This window comes from Ambystoma mexicanum, chromosome 1q, assembly GCF_040938575.1.
Source record: "Ambystoma mexicanum isolate Mex_15411 chromosome 1q, UKY_AmexF1_1, whole genome shotgun sequence".
Taxonomy (NCBI): domain Eukaryota; kingdom Metazoa; phylum Chordata; class Amphibia; order Caudata; family Ambystomatidae; genus Ambystoma; species Ambystoma mexicanum.
This window is the reverse complement of record NC_090922.1, coordinates 1,094,765,627-1,094,789,328: the sequence shown is the minus strand read 5'-3', so window position 1 is coordinate 1,094,789,328 and position 23,702 is coordinate 1,094,765,627. Positions and strand designations below refer to the sequence as shown.

Sequence of the window (23,702 nt, the reverse complement as noted above, 5' to 3'; positions counted from 1 at the left end):
TGTGGTGTGAGCAAGAGCAAAAAGAGTAAATGGGAACGTTTACAGCCGAGATTCATATGGAACACTAGTCAGAACAATAGCAATAACAGACATTTTAAGTCAAAATAAATGCACCCTTAAACAATTTTGAAGTGATCCAGATTCTGGTAGGCCGAGAAAGTCATCAACCAGCGAGAGTTCATTGAGTAAGGAACAGAAAATGTTAAAGTAGTAGACAATAGAAGGCCAAATAGATTATGGCCTGTTGGCAAATATAATTAAAGGTATTCACAACTACTGCTGAATTGAGAATGTACAATCAATGGATGTGATTAAAAAATCCTTACGGTGTGTATTTTTCAGCATCAACCGATTTTCACAAAAATATAATGGACATTATTTGTTCAAGTCAAACAATTTGAGGGACTACAACAATATGTCACTTAGTTTATTACAGTACAAGGGGTGTTTATTTACACTGGTTTCCTTCGCTGTATGCAAAAAGAATTAAAGTAAATAAAATGTGTCAACATTTTGAATTTTTAGTAATTGTGGTATATTAAGCTGGTTTCTAAACATAATAGCAGAAATAAACAATTTTGACACAGCACTGTTGTCAGATACATTGATGTGCCAATAAGGCACTAATGTTTGACTAGTAAATACTAATTTGGCTTTCTATGTGCAGTATCAAAACTAGACCTATTCAAGAAACACATGAACTGTCTACAATGTCAAATGGTTTAAAAAATACAAGACGCTTGACAGCATGAACACATGGGGAACATCAATACCAGCATTGTTGTACCTAAACTGCAATCTACTGTCAAAAATATTGCATAGAAAATTGAATTTTGATAATATTTTTCACGTTTGAATTCACTATACATAGCAAGCATTAGGCTAGAATTTGAGGCTTTTGTTGTATATCAAGCTATTTTCAAAACATAATAACAGAAATGCAAATTCCAATTTCAAGGTCTGTGAAAGTGAGAAAATTACAATTTCTTGTATCAATGAATCTACCCTAAAATAAACCATGATTTTTGTCAAATACTGCTGAAATAAATATCAACGCAAGCGAAACACAAGATTAAGGGTAATAATATAGAAAGCTTACACTGGTAAAAGTGCACAGTATTCGCACAGAGGCAAACGTCCTAATGTCAATATCTATTGTTTTAAAGCCTTTTGTACCAGGGCAATTTTTGCCCTGGTGCAAATACGATGCACAATGACACTGTCCGTGTACAAAACACACAGAATACGAGCTGGGTCTATGTGCGCAACACTTCAGGTCTAATATTTGATTAGACCCGACAACAACAACAAAAAAAGTAAATACTTTACAGAGTCTTACATGAATAAAGTTACAGTATTCTGCATGATATTTCAGCACCTATACATCTCAAGCTATAAAAGCTTAGTCATCACTATGTGACATTACCTTGAGATAAATTGTCTTTAAAAAAATAATTAAGTGCATTGTTAGTTGTTCATGCCATGCAGTAATCTTTGTGTGTCCTATTCTCCTATATGACATTCCAGGAATGCATCATTTGCATTTCAGCCAGGTATATTAGAAGAGAAAAACATACATTATGTCAATTACAATTTATAAAATAAATATACAATGAAGTACAATATATTCTTAAATTAGGTGCTCACTTGCTTAGATTAACTTTACTTTTTCCATGAGCTATAAGGGCATGTAGTACAATAAAGTGCGCAGACATCAAGTATCTGGTATGAGGTTAATTTCACAAAGTAAGCAGCATCACACATCATAATATCCTGTTGATTGACTCCACTCCAAAAGGACACATGCTATATCCACACTCAATTAAGATTTTCTTCAAAAGTAGCCATAATTTCACTTTGGAAATACATATTAATGGTGCCTGCCATCTGTGAAAAGGAAAACAGAATATTAGAAAATTAACATAGAAAAGCAACAGATGATAAAACATCAAATTCTTGATTCTTATACAAATATGCTTCCACTGTCATACTGAAATTTATTAGACAATGCCTCTTTCCAAAAGCGATTTGTGCAGCCTAAGGGATGTGACTGTAAATTGCATTAGTTTAGCATAAAGTGTCATAATTGAATTGGGATGTCCAATGTCACTGTTAACTAACTGCATTAATTTATAGGATTTCATTCAATTGTTTAATATCTTTTTTAAGTTTCAAATGTTGAAAAAAAAACTGTAGAAAATAAAAAATGCTATAAAGCATTATGGTGTAAAATGATTTTCAAGGTTCATTGAATATGCAAGTAGACCTATAACTAAGCACTTAAAAGGATGCATACTATTTAAAACTGAAAATATATTTGAAATAAACCTTTAGAAAAAAGAAACATTGACTGCTTTCCTAAGAAAGAACAAAGGTTTATGAATAAATTGTGTGCGACTTAAAAGAAAACATTCCAAATGTTCACTAAATTGACAATAAAATTGTAGCAATGATTTCTTTTAAATCATGCATTTTAACAATTTCTTACAAATCAGTTTTAAGTAAATGACAATTTTGCATGTGTTGCTTAACATTCGCGCACACTATAATAGACATTTTGGAGGATGCAGTCATGCATTAGGGTAGATTAGTTCTATATTGGGCAACCCTTTTTTCAATCTTTATATACAGTTTTTGTCCCCAATACAAAAGGAAATAGGGGGACATTTATTTCTTCTTTGAACCTTCTCTCACACATTTAAGATTGAACACATTTTCAAACTGACTATCGTGACGAATCCTGAGATGCTGTCACTTCTCCCTAAGGGGGAGCTCATTCCCATGAGGCAAGTGAGGTGAGGGTGCTACCCGTTAGTTCGCCTAGGGGTGGTACTAAGCAGGAGGATCTCATGGGGAGGGACTCCCCCTCTGGGGATCAAGGAGGACATCTTGGGAGAATGTGTACAACGCCCCTCACCCACTTCCTTTACCTCCTCTCAGTCCATGAGTCCCACCTTACCATCCCTTACTTTCATACCACACACTTTCATCTATATATATGTGAGACTGAATACCCTACAGTTAATGAGAGGAGAAAGAGTAGGGATGACTTAATGAAGATCTTCTTCACAGATACTGAGACAAGGAGGAGGTGCCAAACAATGAAGAGTCCTCCTAATAACTTGAATGAGCTTTCTAGCTGTTAAGCAGAAACCTGTGCAGACCCTCTGGGACCACTGCAAAAGATTTAAGACTACAGGTGTTTGGCAGTAAACCCACTTGGTAGCAGTCTGTACCACACAGATTCACTTGGTAGCTGTGGCTGAGCAGTCAGACTTCCCTCAAGAAGAATTAGGCAGTATACAGAGTATTCACAATAGGTCAAAAGAACACAGTAGAACAAGCAAACACTGACCAGAGCTTGGTGTAAAAGAGATATAATTATTTATTTAAAACCACATCTGACAGCGGTGAGCGCTTAACGCAGATGGCACTCCAATAATTCGTTTTAAAAGGGAGGGAAAAGCAGAGTATAAATTGAAACAGATCCCAACACTTTCACAACACAGCAAGAGAGGAAGGCAGAGTCAAACCGTGAAGTTAGAGTTCAGAAGGCCAGATCCACTTTAAGAGGATCAGAACAAAATGTGTCCAAGGTCACACGGTTGAAAAGTGCACAAAAGTCTTGAAAAGGTTCAGAAAGAGTTGGACCAAAAGAAAGGGACCAGTTAGATGGTCAAGGCGGCCAGCCCAGTCCAGAAGGTTAAGGGATTATTATTACCTTGCAGCAATCTTTAGAAAGGGAGGCCTGGCGGACACGGTATGCTTAAAGTGGTGAGAATGCTCCAGCGGGGGAAGTTGTTCCTGGCAGCGGATGCAAGTCAGTGCTTCGTCCGGGGGAAGAGAGGATCTCGTCGGGGAGGAAGACAGGAGTCCGTTGCACTGCCAGGGAAGAAACCAGCCGCGGAGTTCTCAGTTAAAAGGAGCGGTCCTTTAGTTCGCGGTCCAGTGGTAAGTGGCTATCTGGTTGCCGGGGTGCTTGGCACGGGCAATTCGACCACAAGACGTCCTGGGATGCGAGAAAAAGAAGGTAAACTGGTTGTGCCCACCAGTCAGGGGAAGAAGACTCTCCAGCAGGGAGATCTTCTCTGTCGTCGGGAAGTGGTGAGTCGGTTCCGCAGGGCTCCACCGGTGGTGTCGTCGTAGTAGGTCAGCTCAGCTTCTCCCTCGTCGGATTCTCAGGTCCTGTGGCGACTTCTGAAGTTCCATTCCCCAAAGCCCTGCTTTTATGCAGCACACCCCCATTCACTCAGACTAGCTGTCAATCAAACATGCTAAGTGGTGAGCCGGCCGGCTCACCACTTGGGCCAATCACACAAGAGTGCGACTTGAGTTACCAAGGTAACTCAGTCCAGGGTGCCTAAACCCCCTCCCACATCCCCTGTGGTACCCAGACAGAGTGGCACCACTTTTGGAGGCTTCTGTGGAGAAGCCCACCAAAAGTGGAATAAAGGGCTCGACTTGGGTTGGAGTCACAGAAGAGAACACAAACGCCATTTTAGAATCGAGTCCCGGCAAAAAATACCAACCGGCGAATTAATATTAAATAAATAAACCGGCGGTATGTTCGAGGCTATGAGAATTAAATAATTAAAGTTGGTAGCCTCGAACAATGGGAAAATCCCATAGGGATATATTCGCGGTCGAATATAAAAAGTAGTATCCACTGCCACCAGCCAAAACTCGATCATGGGGGACGGAGACGTGCCCCCTCGACTAACAGACCCCGGGGCAATCGAATTGCCCCGACCAGTACGTCCACAATATGATGGTTTGTACTGGTTTCTGTTAATAATTTGGGAATAGTAAAGCCAATGGTGACTTTACATGCCCTGGGAGACCGTAGTCAGTCCCAGGGTATGGAGTGTATGGTGGGGTGTCACTATGACACACATGTGTCACTGCACGGAGGGTGCTGTGTAACACACATAGTAAAAACACATGAGACCCTATGGAGTAAAGGACCCCATAGCCCATAAAACACATTAACAGTCAATAGAACACCATAAATCAAGTCCAAGAGGGGCAGGAGAAAAAAACAAACTCCAGAAATCCAACAAAGCTGCTGGGGGCCTCACTAGGTTAGGAAATTCAGCCTAAACAGAGAATTCTCCCCATCACTAGCAGTCATTGCTCATTCAACATAAAGAGAGAGCAAGGATTTACCTTTTTTGTCAGACCCTCCCAGGAAGATGCGCGAGTATGGTGGACATCCAGTGTGGAAGAGAGAGGCTGCTGCAGACCGGGACGCGTACGAAGGAGCGGAGGCATCCCTGTATAGTCCGCCATGCCTAGGCAGACAAAAGAACCAGAAGAGCGGAGGTCCGGGTGGAAGCAGTAACCAGACCAGGTGGTTGTGGCAAGAGGAGCAACCCACCCAGAGAGAAGTGCTGCAGAGCCACTGCAGTCACCGCAGAAGTAGCACAAGAACGCGAGAAGCTGAACGAAACGTTGGAGAAGCATGCAAACAACGAAGAACCGGACCAAGAAGGTACATGGGCTGTCAGGATCGAGAAAAGAGGCAAGAGAAACCTCGGACCTGGGACCCAGATATATACGAAAAGGGATATGACAGTACATGGCAGGAGAGTGAACCAGGTATATCGGGAACAAAATACAGAGGAGAAAACGGGGCTGGGGACCTGCAACTTGGGAAGGAGATCCTCACTAGTCATCTTTTTCATGGCAGAACCTGGCAGGCGAGTGAACCAGGTCTGCCCAGACAAAACCAGAAAGAAGCTCAGGTCTGGGACCCACACCACCAAGTTTATATATGTGAAAGGCCAGGGGAAGGGAGACAATCCCCCCTGGCATTGTGAACTGTAGTAAAAAGCCTGAGAAGGGCCAGTGGAAGGGAGTAATTCACCCTGGTGTTGTCATGATGCCTGCCCCCGGGAAGCCAGACCAGGCCCAGCAACCCCGGAAGCAGGCATCATGCCATTTGGAGCATGCCCAAAAACCCCAGTTAGGGGCTGTTTGGTTGCAGTCCTGGCGCCTATGGCGCCAGGCTCATAAGGATAAAGTCAGTCCTGGCGCCATGGGCGCCAGGTTCATTTCAGAAAACTTACCTAATGCAGACCATGCTGCATACTCACCTGGTGCAGACCATGCTGCACGAAGCCACAAGCCAAATGGGGCTTAGGAGGGACTATTTACCTAAGGGACTACTTTTTTCTCGGGTGCGGGCTGTGGAAGAATACTTACCTGGGACTTCTTCCTAGGCTATTTAAACCACGCCCGGACAGCCACACGTGCTTCGCGTTATTCTGCATTCAGCAGCGTAACGCTCACCGTGCCTCCAGCATCTTCCAGTCTTCAGCCACGCTCGCTTCAGTCCTGGACCACCTGGAAACGAAAAGAAAGAAGGAGAAGAGGTTCAAACTTGAAACCTTACCTGAACTCTTGATCCATCGCGCTGTCGATCTTGAAGGAGTCATTGCACGCGCATCGTCACGCACCTCGCAGTGCCGCGCTGTACTCACCATCCAGTGCAGCTTTTCCTCACTCCATCGCAGACTCTGAATTCCCAAACCGCTCTCCGATATCTAAGGGGACAAGAAAAGCCAGGTGAGCACGGGAATGCAAAAGGGCAATACAAGCTTCCCCCAAAGACTTACCGGATTACCACAGGGGGTACTCACCTCATCTCGGGTCGGCGCAGTTAACTCTGCATCACCGCCGCACCCCGGCCCCTAAGGGGAAACCACTGGACATTACAAGCTACCCCCCAAAGACTTACCTGATTTACCGCAGGGGAAACTCACCTCATATCGAGTCGGCGCAGTTAACTCTGCATCCTCGCCGTACCCCGGCCCCTAAGGGGAAAGCCACTATAGACTTACCTGACTCTCACCAACTGCCCTTTGGACTCTTCGTGGTGGTTAAGTTGGCAACCTACAAGGAATCGGAAAGAGTGAAGATCAGACATTTGAACTCTTACAAACTATTGGATCCCAGAGTCAATACTGGAACTCACCAATTCCTCCACGCCAGTGAAGTAACTGGTCATCTACGCGCCCCTGCGCTCGATGGAGGATGGAGAGCCCACCTTTCTAAACCATCAGGTGAGAACAAGAGGGAACATCGGGAGTGGTCAGTGGGCAGACGACGGGAGTGGAAGGTGGGTTAACGCTCGAATTACAGGAGGTTAATTCCCTTTCTCCTTTGCAGAAAGATATTCATACGAGCCGACAAACAAAGTAAGTGGGGGTGTCCAGTCAGTCATCTCGGCTCTACGTGGCACCAGGCCGGTCCAGATCGACGTCCCCGTGGGAACCAGGTGAGCGTAACAGGTGTTGTGAACTGTGAAAGTAAAATCCAAGAGTGTGAGAGAACAAAGCCAAGGAAGGCCAAGGGAAGAGAGTGATTTCCCCTGGCTTTGTGAGGGGAAAACACAGAACCAGACACCAGGAGAAGGGAGTCATTCTGAGCAAACCGTGATGCATGGAAAGGAAGTCATTGTCACGATGCCCACTCCCGGGGAGCCGGCTCAGGCCCTGCGTCCCCGAAAGCGGACATCAAGTCCCCGGGGAAGGTCCCAGCAACCCCTTATAGGGGCCCTTTGGACAGCGTCCTGGCGCCTATGGCGCCAGGCTCATAGAAAATGTCAGTCCTGGCGCCATAGGCGCCAGGCTCATTATGAAAGTGTTTGGGTGCACTTACCTGATGCAGACATGCTGCAAAACCCCGGCCTCCTTGAGGCCTGAAAGGAACTACTTTACCTGTGGGACTCATTTACCACCCGGGCGTGGTCGGGGAAGGATACATACCTGATTGGAGGAAGGACACATTCTAGGAACTTCTTCCAAGGCTATTTAAACCACACCCGATCAGCCACACGTGCTTCGCGTTGTTCTGCATCTAGCAGCTGGACGCTCACCGTGTCTGCTCCTGCATCTTGACTTCTGCCACACCTACCAGCATCCTGAATCACCTGCAAAGGAAGGGAACAAGAGAACAGAAGAAGGAAAAGGCCTCACCTGCTAAATCTGCATCCCAGAGACATTTCGCCGACAATCCTGAAAAGGAAGACATTTATTTTTAAAAGCACATCACATCGATCGCTGCAGCGCCGCATTCTACTCACCTTTACAGGGCGCCTCCATGTTCAGCAGCGACCATCTGGATTCGCAGTCGCGCCCCCGAGCCTAGGGAGAAAAAGACAAGAACAAAGGTGAGAGAAAGAAGGGAAAAGGGAAGCTAAAACTCCATGTCAAGACTTACCTGTTGGGTCATTCCCTTTTCATTTCGGGTCCGCGCCGCATCCAGGCATTTTCGGACCCCGGCCCCTAAGGGGAAAAAGACATCAGCGTTAATGAGTGAATGAAAAGACATTACCAAAACACTCATTAAAGACTTACCTGATTTCCACAAGGATTTCACTGCTCACCTCGGGTCGGCGCCTGTTCCCCGGCATTCCGTACCCCGGCCCCTATGGGGAAAAAGACACTATCATTAGAACATTAATGCATGGACACAAGGGGAACCACTTATAGAAAAAACGTACCTGGAAGCCAAGCAAGTTTGGTTCTCACCCATCCGAAAATCCAGTGACGTAACTGGATACCAACCCGCCCCTGCATCAGAAGCAGGATGGAGAGCTTGTCCTTCCAGACCCTAAGGTGAGACGCTACGGGGAAGCACAGAAGGGTTTTGAGGAGGGTGAGAGGGGTAAGTGGGAGGCCGATTGCATTACCCCGCAGACAGTTAACCCCCTATTCTCACCTACAGAAGGATACTTCTGCGAGTCAGACAAGCCAGATCTGGGGCCCGGTCCAGTCTGTCTTCCGAACCCTGCGCATCACCTTAGACGAGGTCACAGCAGCTCGAACCAGGCCAGCGCCCCCGTGGGAGTCAGGTGAGCGTTACAGTCATTCCCCATGGAGGGTAGAAATAATGAACATTTTGTGCAAAGCCAGCATTCCTTTGTTTGATGTATTGAAGTAAGGGGAAGGGATTCATTCCCCCGGTGAAAGACTTGCAAACGGAATTGTGCCATCCAGGAGGAGGGAGTCATTCTCCTGGACCAAGAACATTGGTACAACTTTAGTTTAGTTTTAAGTTTAAGGGACAGGGACATTTCACACAGGGCGGTGGACTCTTTTTAGTTGCAACGACATTCTGATATAGCCATTAGCACTTTTAGTTGAGGCAGGGAAAACCCTCATAGATATAGGGGAAAGGTAGGTTTCTTTTTCTTTTGATCTTAAAGGGGAGGTTCACTCAAAAGCTGTACATTTTCTGTGCTCCCCAAGCCCAGGGAAGCACAGAAAACGTAAAATGAAAGGCACAGCAATTATAAATATTTTGCCGGCCTAGTTTTCATAATTGCTGTGACTTTTTCTAGTTTCCCGACCACGGGGAAACTAGAAAACTAAAGTCGCTGCAATTATGAATACTCTGCCGGCAGCCGGCGAAGTAATCATAATTGCTTGGACTTTCTTTTTAAGTCTTCCAGCCTTGAAAATATTCAACAGCTTCCCTGGCTCGGGGGAGCTCGGGAAACATGAAACTAAAATCACGGCATGGCAATCATAAATACAACAAAGTTGTATTTATAATTGCCTGGACTTGTCGCTTTAAGGAAGCAGGAAAAAAAGAAGCACTCACCAGCAGCACAGAGCAGGAAGGAGCCCGACAGCATTCTCTGCTCGCCGACTGTATCTATCGAATGACCATTTCGTTGTCTATAATTCGATGGATCCATCGAAATAGATTAAAGGTTAGATTAGTGTTAGATTAAGGGTTAGGTTAGGGCTAGGGTTAGATTTGGGCTAGGGTTAGATTTAGGGTTTGGGTGGAGTCTAGGGTTAGATTAGGGTTGGGGCTAGGTTTAGATTAAGGGTTAGGGTTGGATTAAGGATTACATTAGGGTTAGGTTTAGGAGGTCTGGGGGCAACCCTTCAAATATACATAAAAACTTCAAAACGTTACAAGGAGCTGGCCAGTGCCGAAATTTCAGCACTGGATAGCTCCATGTAACGTTTTAAAGTTACAAAAAAGCATTGGAAAGCTGTTTTTTACATGTAAAAGTGCATTTCCATTGAAACCAGTCCATTTATATTTTCGATGGACTGGTTTCGATGGAAATGCACTTTTACGTGTTAAAGATAGCCTGTCAATGCTTTGGCAGACGATGCTTTGCATTAGATGGTTTGATATGCCAATGCTTTTTTTTTTAAAACTGATTGTCCATAAACCAGGAGACAACACCAGCAAGGGAAACCTTTGATCACAAGCCAGAAGCCACTGCAGGGTTGTGTTAAACATCACCCATGCCCACCTCACCTCCGGACATTTGGGAACAACAGAAACCCAGGGACAAGTAGTGAGCCGATTTTATTGACCAGTGATATATGCCGACATTAAAAACTTTGGTATGGCGTGTTTCTTGTACCAAAATACACCCGCACATAACCCTCCCCCTCCAGTCTACAACCTTTACCAATCATAGACGTCCCATTCTCCCAGATCGAGGTTGATATTGTGGGACCATTAACACCATCAAAACTCGGCAACAAGTATATCCTAGTCATACTAAATTTGCTACACGTTATCCGGAGGCCTTCCTGATGCGATGTAACACTATGCAACAAATTCTAAAACATCTTATTCAAAACAGATACTGACGGATCAGGGTACAACATTTAGGAGTAAAATAATGGTGGAGGTCAAACAATTCTTCAAATTAAAACATTTAGGACCTCTGTATACCATCCTCAGACAGACGGCCTGGTTGAGCACTTTAATAAAACACTCAAAAAGGTACTTAGGAAGCTATTAGAAGCTGATCAAAAGAATTGGGATAAAATGGTCCCTTGGGCCTTATTTTCCATCAGGAAGGCTTCCCATGCTTCCTTCGGTTTCACACCCTTTGAACTCCTTTATGGGTGTGATCGCAGAGATGCCCTAGACATCTTAAGGGAGACCTTGGAAGAGATGGAGGAGGCTATTTTACCATTGTCCCAAACCGCACAGTGGTTTAAAGAGCATATGACTGTGGTCGGGGAGATAGTCCACACTCACTTAACCAAAGGCCAGGAAACCCAGAAGGCCCAATATGACAAAGGAACTGTCACACCAATGTATTTCTGTTGGACAGAAGGTCCTAGTACTACTGCTTACCTGTGAACATAAAATTGTATCTAGCTGGCACAGATCTTATGATGTGTTGGAACATACTGGCACTTCTAACTATCATATCTTCCAACCTGATGGAAGACTTAAGACTCAGATATACCACGTTAACCTCTTGAAGCAGCGGAAAGAGGATCCAGTGGAATCCTCATCCGTGGTAATAGCCAGTCTCTTGTCCAAAGAGACAGACAGATGCAATTTAGTGCCAGAAGTCCTTCCACCATCCCACCAACAAGACATCCAAGATCATTTGGATCAATTCACCTTTGTCTTTAGCTGTGAGCTTGGGAGAGTGAAAGGGGTTTACCATCATATAAGCACTCCTCACGGGAAAGCCATTAATCTCAAGCCCTACCAGACCCTTGAAGTCCAAAAAGAAATAGTCCTCCAAGAGGTGGAGAAAATGCTAAAAGCAGATATTATCGAACCATCACAAAGTCTGTGGTCCTCGCCAATAGTCCTAGTGGCAAAACCGCATCAATCGTGGAGGTTTTGCAAAGACTTTAGAAAACTCAATGCCGTTGTCCCTGTTCGACAATTATCGATGCCTCGGTTTAATGTTTTCTTGATTGACTGGTTACGGCTGTCTACCTCTCCACGATTGATCTTACAAAGTGCTATTGGCAGGTGACATTAAACCTGAAATACGAATGAATAAACAGCATTCTCCACCAGTAGCAGGCTATTTCACTTTAAAGTACTACCATTTAGGGTGCATGGTGCTCACGCCACCTTATAGAGGTTAATGGACCAGAGTTTGTGGCCCTATTCCAGTTTTTGCGGCGCTTAACTGGTAGACATTTTCATTCGTAGCAAAACTGGGAAGAACATATGTACCACTGGTATGAGATTAATAGAGCCCTAAAAAGGGCTGACCTATCTGCTATCCCCAAGTCATGCCACTCGGTGCAATCAACAATTAAGTACTGGGGTTTCTTTGTGGGTAACAGACTGGTTCAGCCGCAGTTAGAAAACCTTTGAGCCATTCAAGAAACACCAATTCCTAAAACTAAAAGGGGATCAGATGACCACCTTTGGAATTACGGTGACTACAGGAGGTTCATCCCTAATAACTCCACCATCACATCCTGTTTAACTGATAAATTAAAGAATGCTGAACCTCCAAAATTACGATGGCAAAAAGATGATCAGGCCTGTTTTGATACCCTGAAATCCATTCTATGTAGCGAGCCCCTAACTTTTACAAATAGTTTTTGCTTCAAACCGATGCTTCTAAGTTAGGGGTAGGGGCAGTTTTATCACATGAATATGATGCGGTGGTACGTCCAGCGCTTTACATCAGCTGAAAACGCTTTAAACTCCTCTATAGCCTATCAGTGTCCTTTGGGTCATACTGCCCCAGCCAATGGCACTTGTCCTCCTAAGCTCCAACGATGGTGACCATCTTAAGATTTGGTAGAGCATGTAAAGTGGCAAGATGAGCCATAGAAGAGAAGGGTTGCATGTCAATCCATGCAAGAACCATGCTGGAGAACAAGGGTTACAAGTAAGTAACCTGTTCCTTCTCCAGCATGGGGTCTTGCATGGATTTACAAGCTCATGAATATGATTATATAGCAAATTGATAAGAAGAAATAGTGCAGGCAAAGATCAACCTGTAGGCAAATCTCTTGGTTTAAAAAATCTTTAGTAAATATAGTGGTTGGCAATCCTGTCCTTGTATTGTGTCTGCCCAATACTAATCATCAATCTGGTAAAGCAAAGGTGGGACATATAAGGATTGCGCCAACTATCAACCTTTAAAAATGCAAGTTTGAAACAGCAGAGTGATGAAAAGAAAGGGTAATTTAATCCAGTTGGATATGTCATCAATTGATTATGTCATCAAATAGGAAAAACGAGGCACAATAATTTCCATAGCCTCATAATCATTTCATAATCTCAACACGTGTTTCTCCGCTATCCATCTAGTGGGTAATCAGGAGATATTACTGATTACTGTTCTAGAATGGCTTGCCTCATTTTAGTTTTTACAGCATGCAGAAATATTTTCATACCTTACATATTGCAATGTGCTTTTCATATACTTAGTTGCCTATGCATGGTCCAATACTCAGCGTGATCTTAACATATGCATATTTATATTGTGATTCTGAGTTTAGAGGACTATTGATACTTGGCCAATAATTTGCCTTGGGAAATAGTGTACTCGAAGTCAATGTTATGTCAGCCCACATCTAGTGTCCATGCTCACAATACTGCTACTATTAGCAGCCTACATACCCATGGAAACACCAATATACTTCAGTCCTGCCATGGACAAGTTATGCTCTGCTGGCGCATATATCCAATAAGGAATGGGGCTAGCACGTCTACATTGCGCGCACCACCATCCCATCCCCTGCCCTACCCCTTTCCTCAACAAAACTGCGCCTTTCCCCCCACCCGCCCTCAATCAACAATCTCTCAATCTACATGGAGATTGTAAAACCTTACCTACAACCTAATCACCCTCTATCTACCTCACTGCAACCAGATGGACCCAAAAGGCTCCATCGCCTATCCACAAGGTCAATGCAGAGCTACCCTATTACAGCCTTAGCTTTGCTATCTGAAAAAACCAAACTACACCTGCACTGCGGCCCTCACGTCCCATTACAGGTTTCATAAGAACACAGACTATCTTCGACAGAGTAAACTACAAATGCCTACCCACCATCCCCTACAAAAAACCCAAATCGCCCACACTGCACTCCACCATAAGAACAGCCTAGACCCAGAAAAAGAATCCAACGCCGCTACTCTTACCCAATCCATCCCTTACATAGCTAATGATGCCAAACATATGGAAAGCACCCTCACCAAGCAACCCTCCAATATCAACATGATCTTACTTAAAGACGCACTCACCAATGTCAGATCCATCACGGTCCATGCCTTGGACATAGATGCCATAAAACAGCCTCGATTACCTAGCAGTATCTGAACCTTGGCTCCACTTAGCCTCAGGACCACTTCTCTCCCTAGCTATCCCTGAAGGCTATACCATCTACAGGAAAGACAGAACTACTACAAGAGGTGAAGGAGTAGCCCTAATAGCTAAAAATGCCCTGAACATAAGAAACTCCTCTCGACTTTCATTCACCATAGGCAAAGTCATCTCCTTAAAAATGTCCCTTACACCTACTTGCACTATCACACTTCACATTGTCTACAGACCCCTGGGCCCTATTTCCACCTTCGGAAACGACATCACCACACTTTTAGCACATAACATGAAACCCCACTCCAAAGTGATCATCATGGGTGATTTAAATCTTAGCCTGAATGACCCACTAGACATACATGCAGGTCACCTGGCCAATTGTATGGAGGCCCAAGGATTCACACATAGGATCGCTGCACCCACTCATGAAAAAGGACGTACCTTAGACTGGCTAGCTGACACTAACTGTATTACCAAAATCCAATCTAATACCCCATCGCCTTTGTCTGATCATAATACAATCATATTTACCACCACTATCAGTACCAAAAACTTGAAACTACCCTCCATAACACCTTTGGTTCCCTCCAGAAATTCCAAAAATATCACTAGAGACAACATGCTACCCCTCCTTACCCCAATCCTTGCCTCAACGTATTTGAACAGCGACCCTTCAACCCTAGTCAAACAACACAATGAAATCATGACTGAAGCGATTGATAAAGTTGACCCACTAACAATAAAAAAAGACAAACCTGCGGCACATATCAACCCTTGGTTCACCCCGGAACTTAAAGCCTTGGTGCCTTAAAAAGATCTGCTGAAAACAAATGGTTAAAATCACCAACTCAAGCAAATAAAAGTATGTTCCACAAACGTTGGCCAACAATTACAAGAAAGAGATCATTACATCTAAAAGTGAAGTCTACAACCAGAGAATCTCTAATACCCAACTGAACACCAGAGTTATTCTCTATTTCACGTGAACTGGAATCACCCGCACCTTCACTAGATCATACTGTTAAAGACGAACTATGGTGCTCCAACATTCAAAATGCCTTAGCTGACAAAATCTCACTACTATAACAAAAAATAAAACTAAAAAAATCCAAACTCAGCCTTAACCAAACTGCTCTAAATACACCCTCTACACTGGACACCCTTAAGGTTCCCACATTTTCATTCACTCCACTCACCACCTTAGATACTGTCAATATCATCAAAAGCCTAAAACCTTCCAGATGCAAAGGGGGCATTTGTCCTGCAACCTTAGTAAAAGAATGTGTGGCTGAACTGGCACCATTTGTTACCAGTCTTATCAATAATTCTTTTGCCACCAATACAGTCCTGAAAGATCTAAAAATAGCCCGGGTTCTACCCTTTCTCAAAAAACCCACACTAGACCCTAATATCCCTACAGTACCTTTCTTACTTAAAATACTCAATCGTGCAGCACACCTGCAGATCCAAAGGTTTCTAGAAGGCAATCACCTTCTGGGACTAAGACAATCAGGCTTCAGACCTGGTCATGGTACAGAGACAGCCCTATTCGACTTGAAAACACAAATGGACCAATTCAATGGTAAAGGTGAATTGTGTATTCTCCTTCTGCTTGATCTTTCAGCAGCTTTTGATTTGGTCAATCATGATATCTTATGCCAACACCTTGAAACTGCTGCCCAATTCTCCCAAGACTTCATCAAATGGATTAAGTCATTCCTATCCAGTCGGACTAGGAGGGTCTTCTCGGACACCTCAGCAGCCCCCTCCATCCCTGTGACTTGTGGTGTACCACAAGGTTTGTGTGCATCTCCCACTCTACACAATGCTTTCACTAAGTTCCTGTTCGACAAACTTGATAAAATGGGTATCTCGTATACAAACTATGCGGACGATACCCAAATACTCATACCGATCCCTGGATGTTACGATACAGACTCCAAAAATGTAAATAAAATTTGCTCTGCAATCCAAGCTTGGATAGCCATCAATGAATTATTCCTCAATGATAATGAGACTGAGTTTAACATCATTGGAAATAAAACTAAACTCTGTAACCTCCCAGCACTATACAAAGCATTTATCATCGATGGCAATACCATCCCAGTAGCAAACGAAATGAAAACCTTAGGGATCTATATAGACTCATCACTCACTCTAAACAGACAGGTCAACGCTGTTGTCTCCTCAGAAGCCTACACATCTTAATTGATAAGAGCCAGCAGACCCTTCCTTTCCTCAAACAACTATCACCCTGGCTAGAGCCTTGATATTGTCCAGGATCGATTACTGTAATTCACTCTTCGCAGGAACAAGCATTAGAAACATCAGAAAATTGCGAGTAGTACAGAACAATGCCATAAGAGCTGCCCTAAATATACCTAACGAACGAACACATCTTTGCCACTAGAAGGAGCATCCATTGGCTCCCGGTTCATGAAAATTTTAAATATTGATAACCCACAAATGTATCACGAATAAAGCACCCAAATACCTCAGCAACCTCATCAGCAAAGTCCAATCCAATAGACCTACCCGGTCTGCCTATACAAACCTGCTTATTACCCCTAGGTATAGAAGACAGAACGTAGGAGGTTTACGTTTCCCAGTAATAGCACCTAACTTGTGGGATGCCATCCCTACCTAACTGAGAAATGACACATCCTACTGGTCATTCAGAAAAAACCTAAAAACGTTACTCTTTATGTCCGACTCCCACACTTAGTCCAATGACCAGAACCTATGATGCAAAGAGGAAATGTAATAATGTGCAAATGTGTAAATTGTGTAAATACGTAACGTAATTTGGTGTCCTCATAACTGTTCAAATATGTAAACTTGTAACAAATATGTAATTTCAAACATGTAATATGTAACTAAGTTGTTTTCATGTAATTCCAGTAACCGTATCCTTATGTAATTCACAGCACCTAGCTGCCTTTGGGCTTTGTGCGCGTTACAAATAACTAAAGAAATAAATACAAAAATATTGTCTGACCACTATTTTACATTTATCTAGAGAAAGAAAAAATAAAAACAGACTATTTCACAAAAATATTAACCATGCCCGTAAGAGCACTTGTGTGTGCTCTCATTGTGTCTTAAGAAACCATTTTTTAATTGACAGGTTCCGATTGTTGCTCACCCTTTGTTGTAATTGATCAAAAGCTGGTTAACGTTTAAGTTTTATGTTCATTTTTGGTGTAGGGTTTTCTATAAGTAACACAAATATATCTATTTGTCATTTTAGCATTATGGCATTATACAGTCTAGAGATGATGCATTCTAGTCATAACAATAGATCAAACAGGGATTTTTCCCTTTGGTTAACTTAGTCTCTGGGAACACAAGGATAAATACAGTTGTCCTGGTGGTCTCTAGCAACGCCGATCCGCTTAAGGGTTCAGTGTTTTAAAAAATGGCTGCCTTTTTTTAACCTACGCATTTACGTCATTCGGTATAATGACAAATAGATATAGAACCCCTACACCAAAAATGATTCTGAGGATATGAAAATTATTGTACATCATTTTTCCTATGATTATATAGCAGTCTCTATACACCAATACTGGAGGTGGCAAAGCTCAAAGAAGCAATACACTTACCCCTGGAACAAACTCACCTCAAACAAACAGGTTACGTAGCACTGCTTGGCCGACATGGTACTCCTCCCTGGAATCCCTGTCAAAACAGTAGAATCTCGTGAAGGTGTGGGTGGACCTCCACGTAGCAGCCCTGCAGATGTCGAGCAGGGAAATACCAGAGAGAAACGCTGTAGTAGCTGCGATGGCTCGGGTGGAACGGGCTGTCAGCCGGCGGGGAAGTGGTCTGTTGGCCAGACGATGACAGTGCATGGTACATACGAAGAGCCACCTGGATATGGAAGCCTTAGAGAGGACCTCCGCATGTCCCACAGGTCCAAAATTGACAAACAGCTGGGACATTTTCCGAAGGTCTATAGTGTGTGCCACGTAGAACTTAAGTGCACAAGCAAAGTCCAGTGAATATAACACCATTTCAGCAGGCGCAGAAGGGTTTGCAAAGAACACCTGCATCAGCAAAGGCTTGATGAGATGAAAATCTGATGCAACCTTTGGTATGAAGGTGGGATAAGACCGCAGCATCACCTTGGTAGGAAAAATACGGCTGCTTGCAGGAGAGCGTCTGAATCTCTCCGACCTGCCTGGATGAGGTGATCACCAATAAGAAAGCAGTCTTTCACAATAGAAACTTTAGAGGGGCCCGATGCATAGGCTCAAAAGGAAAGCCCATAAGCTTAGACAGGACTACATTCAGTTCTAAAGTCGGGGCAGGAGCCTCCACCGGTGGAAAAGTTCTGAAGAGATCCTTGAGAAACTCTTTGACGAGCCTGTGCGACCACAGGGTTGCCTGGCGCCCGTGTGTACCGGGGTATGGCAGCAAGATGATCCTTGATGGAGGCGTGGGCCAGATCAGTCTTAGCCAGCGTGAGCAGATACGGGAGGAGCTGCAGAGCCATTATGCATAGCGGCGTGATCTTCTCCGCCCAGCAACCACATTGTGAAATGCTTCCATTTATGCCCCTGGCAAGATAAGGTAGAGGAAGCTCTGGTCTTGACCAGGATCTTCTTGCATTCCAGCGGTAGAGAATAGTACCAACATTCGAGGGCGGCCGTGAGGCTCAGTGACACTGGGTTGTGATGCAGGATTGTTCAATTTTCTATAGAGAGAAGGCTGGGAAGTGGAGGCAGCTGGATGGCCAGAACCACTGAGCAGCCAAACTTTGCTCAACAGATCCAAAAAAAAAAATATAGCTCCTGCTAGGATCAGTACGGCCGTACCCAAATTAAAATTTCAAGTAGTGACCGAACTAGAAATAGCAGAGGGACGAAGACAACTCAAGCCCCTCAGCTAGTACCCACCACAAAATTTGTGAACATGTCATTTAGGGAAAACCGTGTACAATCCCTTATTATGCAGGTGTGTATTTCTCCCCTGCTCAGGAAGCCCTCTCTGGAACCAAATGTGCCAACCAACTATCGACCCATCACTAATGTACCCTATATACTTAAGATCAAGGATAGAGTACTTTAAAGACAAAACTAGGACTTCCTTTCTACCCATGCAATACTGGGACAGAAACAATCTGGGTTCAGAAGTGCCCATATCACCAATGCCACTCTGTTAGATCTAAAAATCCACCTCTTTAACAGCTTTGAGAAGGGGACACAGCTTTGCTTCTGGATTTGTCCGCAGCGTTCGACTAAGTAGACCACTCCATTCTGGTGGAAAGACTATTCAACAAAGCCTCCTGCTTACCATTTGCAGCGGAGTGGATAACATCTTTTCTGACTGACCGCAAGGCCAAAGTCTTCTTTGAAGAGGCAATGGCAGACTTCCTGGTGCCGTGTGGGGTCCCAAAAGGCTTGTGTGTGTGTCGCGGACGGTGTCCAACATCTTTAGGCTTCCCCTTTTTTGAAAAATTGGATGCGGAAGATATAGTTCATGCCAACTATGCTGACGATGCACAATGTCTTATTCCTCTCACCGGGAATCATAACACAGACTCCAACACCGTCAACTACATCTAGAGCTTGATACAAACTTGTAATCTCGAAAATGGCCTTGCGCTCAATAATAAGACAGAGCTGATGGTCATTAGCACAGCATCACAACTATGTAAGCTAAGCTGTTGTTGCCGGTTGTTCTATCGCAACCCAGGCCAAGGTTGTTCTATCGCAACCCAGGCCAAGGTTAAGACTCGGAGTTAATCTTGATCAAGAACTCAACATAAAGCCCCCGTTAATAGCCTAGTTTTGGGCACATCATAACATCTTAAATTGCTCACACAGTGGAGACACTTCCTGAACGCCACCAACTGTATAACCATCACAAAAGCAATTATCGGTGCGATTATTGCTCCAGTCTGCTTCAGGGTATTGCCAAGTGTGAACTCATCCGACTACAAATTATTCGGAATAATGTTGGACGAGTTGCTGTGGGGCTGCGCAGATCAGACCATGTGTCTGCAGCCAGGAGGGCCCTACATTGGCTTCCACATTAGCAGCAGGATCGCTTTCGGATTGCTCTGTATTACACACAAGTGCTTGTATGGACAAAGCCATGGGTACCTGTCCAGCAGCATCTCGTGGCTGCCAGCCCAGAGAGTACCAAGATCTAATAATAACTCCCATCTTCTAGAGGCACCACGGACCAAACATTCCATCATGGCCCTGGGATCCTTTCCTTACGTAGCTCGCAAAGGCTGGAATGCTCTGCTCCCTAATCTGAGAGCATGTAACTCACTAGCTGTCTTCAAACGTGGGCTGAAAACTGTTCTATTTGATTAAATATTTGCTTTGAAATCCTCCTGCTAGAGTCCCCTTCTTTCCTTATTACCAGCAACCGGTAATAAGGAAAGAAGTTTGCTAAACAATCAGCACGGTATACTATAGAGGGCTTTTTGACCCTACATAAGAAATGCTATTGCCCGACAGTGCTCTACAGTTTGGAGGCACCAACAATGAGAGATGTAGCCTGGCTAAATCGCTTGTAGGGTTTCTTCTGGCGGAAAATCTTATACTTGCCTCCTTACACGTCAATTGAGTATTTGAGATTGGAGTTGGGATTGGTTTCCTTAGGTAGACAGTTGCTGAGAAAGAGAGGAGTGCTCTACATCAAATCAAAGACTGCCCTGGTATGCCCTCTGTTAGTGGAAATGAGTTTAAGCCACGATACTGTTTGTTTGTGTGTATTTATTTCTAATGTGCACAAAAATGTGCACCAGACCCGAGGGTATCAGAGCACAGCAACAAAACAATGCAAAGCTTACAGAGTTACAAGGTGAGGTCAAGGTAAAATATATATACAGAATGTATAGAGGTAGGATACATAAGCACAGCAAGCAAGTATTACAATATGTTTTAGTGGAATATACAGGTACATCCTAAGTATACGTAGTGCAGCAATCAGTCCTAAAGTTCAGTGGATTTGAATAGGTTAATGAAGTTCTGTCTAAAGTTCAAGTAAGTTTGATCTTCTCCAAGGTGGTGTGGCATGGAATTCCAAAGTTTGGCGGCTTTCACAGGAAAGCTACTACCGCCAGCCTTGGTGAGTCTGAATCTTGGTACAGTAAGGCAATTGGTATTGCTGGTTCTCATGGGTCTGATAGATGTTCTTCTGTGTAGTCTGTCTACGAGATAGCTAGGGGCAGCATTATTTAATGCTTTGTGGGTAAGGGATGCTGTTTTTAGGAGGATTTTGTTGTGAGTCGAGAGCCAATTGTTTTGGCGTCTGGTCACAGAGATGTGTACTCTTCTGTTCACACCTAGAGCGGCTCTTAATGTGTTATTTTGTAGGATTTCTAGCCTCTGGATAATATATTTGGGGGTCCTAATGAGCGTACACGTGTAGGCAGTGATGGAGGCCATTGATTGGACTTGTTTGTCAAAGGATAGGGTAGAGTCAAGGTAGTAACCAAGGGTTTTTACTTCCTTGGCCACCTTGATGAGGTTCCCATCAATGGAAAATGATGAGTATTGCTGGCCTAATTTCTTAAGGTTGAGGTGGGTACCCAGGATGATGAGCTCTGTCTTGTCATCATTCAGGCATAGACCATGATTGGCCATTCATGCCTGGATGATGTGATACACTCTATCCACCAGTGCCAAATCCTAGTCGTAATTCCCAGAAAGAAAGAGGAGAATCTGAGTATCATCTGCATAGTTGGTGTAGGTGATACACAGAAGGTCCAGATCTTCAAACAGGGGCTTGGTGAATATATTGTAAAATGTAGGGGAGACACAGGAACCCTGGGGGACACCAGATGTGATAGGGACAGGGTCAGCTGCTGCTGACGGGGAGAAGACCTTCATGGTTCCATCACTGAAGAATGATTCTATCCATCTGATAGCCTCTGTGGATAAGTGGGCTGCTGAGTCCAGGTGGCCGCATAAGACGTTGTGATCCACCAGGTCAAATGCGGCTGAGAGGTCTAACAGTAGGAGGAGGGCTGTTTTACCTTTGTCTCTTAACTCATCGACCTGAGTTTTGAGGTCGATGAGAGCAGTTTCAGTCCCATGTAGGGGGCGGAAACCGGATTGTCTTGCTCCCAGAAGCTTATGGTGTTCCAGATACTTTTGGATCTGGGTGCAAGCAACCTTATTGAGTATTTTGGCAAGAAATGGTACCGTCGTGATGGGACGGTAGTTGGTTGGAAGAAGGGGGTCTAGGGATTGTTTCTTTAACAGAGGGAGTACCCAGGATTGCTTCAGGTTGGTGGGAATGGTGCCGGATGAAAAGGAGGCGTTAATCACTTTAGAGATAAAAGGGGCAAGGTCTCTTGCGGCATCTTTTGTAATCTCAGCTGGGCAGAGGTCGCCTTGGCAATTGGAAGGCTTAAGTCAAAGAATGACTTTTCTACCTTGAGTATGGAGGTTTTAGTAAAGTAGAATCTAGCGGGATGGTCAGATGGTGTTTCACTAGTGGGGAGGTTAAGGTTGTTTAATTGTGGTAGCGAGTTAAGGGAGGCTTTTTTTTTAGGGATATTTTGTTCTGGAGGGTAGCTACTCTATTGGATAGTGCCTGTTGAATATCTGAGCACCATGTTTTGTTTTTAGTACAGATATCAGGTGTGGGGATGGGAGAGACTAGCTCTTTTAGCATGGTGAATAGTTCCCTCATACTGGAATTGGCGTTAGTGATACGTTTGTTGTATGAGTTTCATTTTGCTAGGCAAATTTTGTTTTTATATTGCAAAGAGTTTTTAGCTAATTTGGTTTTGTCGTCATCAGAAGGGAATAGTCTCCAAGTGGTTCCACATTTCCTTTTTAGGAGTTGTAGGTCCTTTAACTGGGGGGTGAACCACTTATTTAGATGAGCTTTGGGTTTGTCGGGTCTATGTTAAAGTGGAGCAATTTTGTCAAGAGCAGTTAGCATAATTTTATTATACTCATGGACCAATGTGCCTGGATCTAGGTTGTCAGCCAGTGAATTGAGGGTAGGGAGAATGGCACGGATCACTTTATCCACTGTAATATTCTTTTTATTCCTTGTTAGGCAAGGTTAGGCCATCGGGAGTGGTCTAGTAGTGGCTAGTGTGAAAGACACAAGAAAATGGTCTGTCCATCGATGAGGAGAGATGGAAATGATGGTGGCAGTGCAGTTATAGTCGGCTGCCCAGTCTAGGGTTCTCCCTTTAATGTGGGTAGGTGTATTGATTTTTTGGGAGAGGCCTAGTTCTAATAGGATATTGGCTATGTTGGAGGTGTGCTTATCTGCTGGGTCATTGAATCCTAAATTGAAGTCACCTAGTAATAGTAGTTGGGTGGTAGTTTTAAGGTTGTTGGATAGTAGGGTATGAATGTCCTCCTCGAATGTCCCAAGTGGGCCAGGTGGCCCAGGTGGCCTATAAATTAAATGGATAGTAAGGGTCTGGGAGTTAGAGGGAGTTTAACAGTGAGGTCTTTGCAGGATTGTAAGATTTGTGAAGGGGCTGGTCTCAATGAAAGGTATTAATCTAGATATGAGAGCGATGCCTCCCCCTCGAGTTTTATCTCTGTCCTGTCTGAGTATTGTGTAGCTGGCTGGGACGGCTACGAGAGCAGCGGTCCTGACACGTCATGTAGCCAAGATTCTGTTA

At 44.0% G+C, this 23,702-nt stretch overlaps 1 protein-coding gene across 1 annotated transcript in view; it reads right to left on the bottom strand.

The window, feature by feature from the left end:
• Positions 1–414: 414 nt before the first annotated feature.
• Positions 415–23,702, bottom strand: part of LOC138541775 (bromodomain testis-specific protein-like) — a 651,829-nt gene continuing 628,541 nt past the window's right edge. Inside the window, exon 7 of the mRNA XM_069641784.1 lies at positions 415–1,887. Coding sequence (XP_069497885.1) covers positions 1,819–1,887 — 69 coding nt within the window. The 3' untranslated portion in view covers positions 415–1,818. The remainder of the gene's footprint in view (positions 1,888–23,702) is intronic.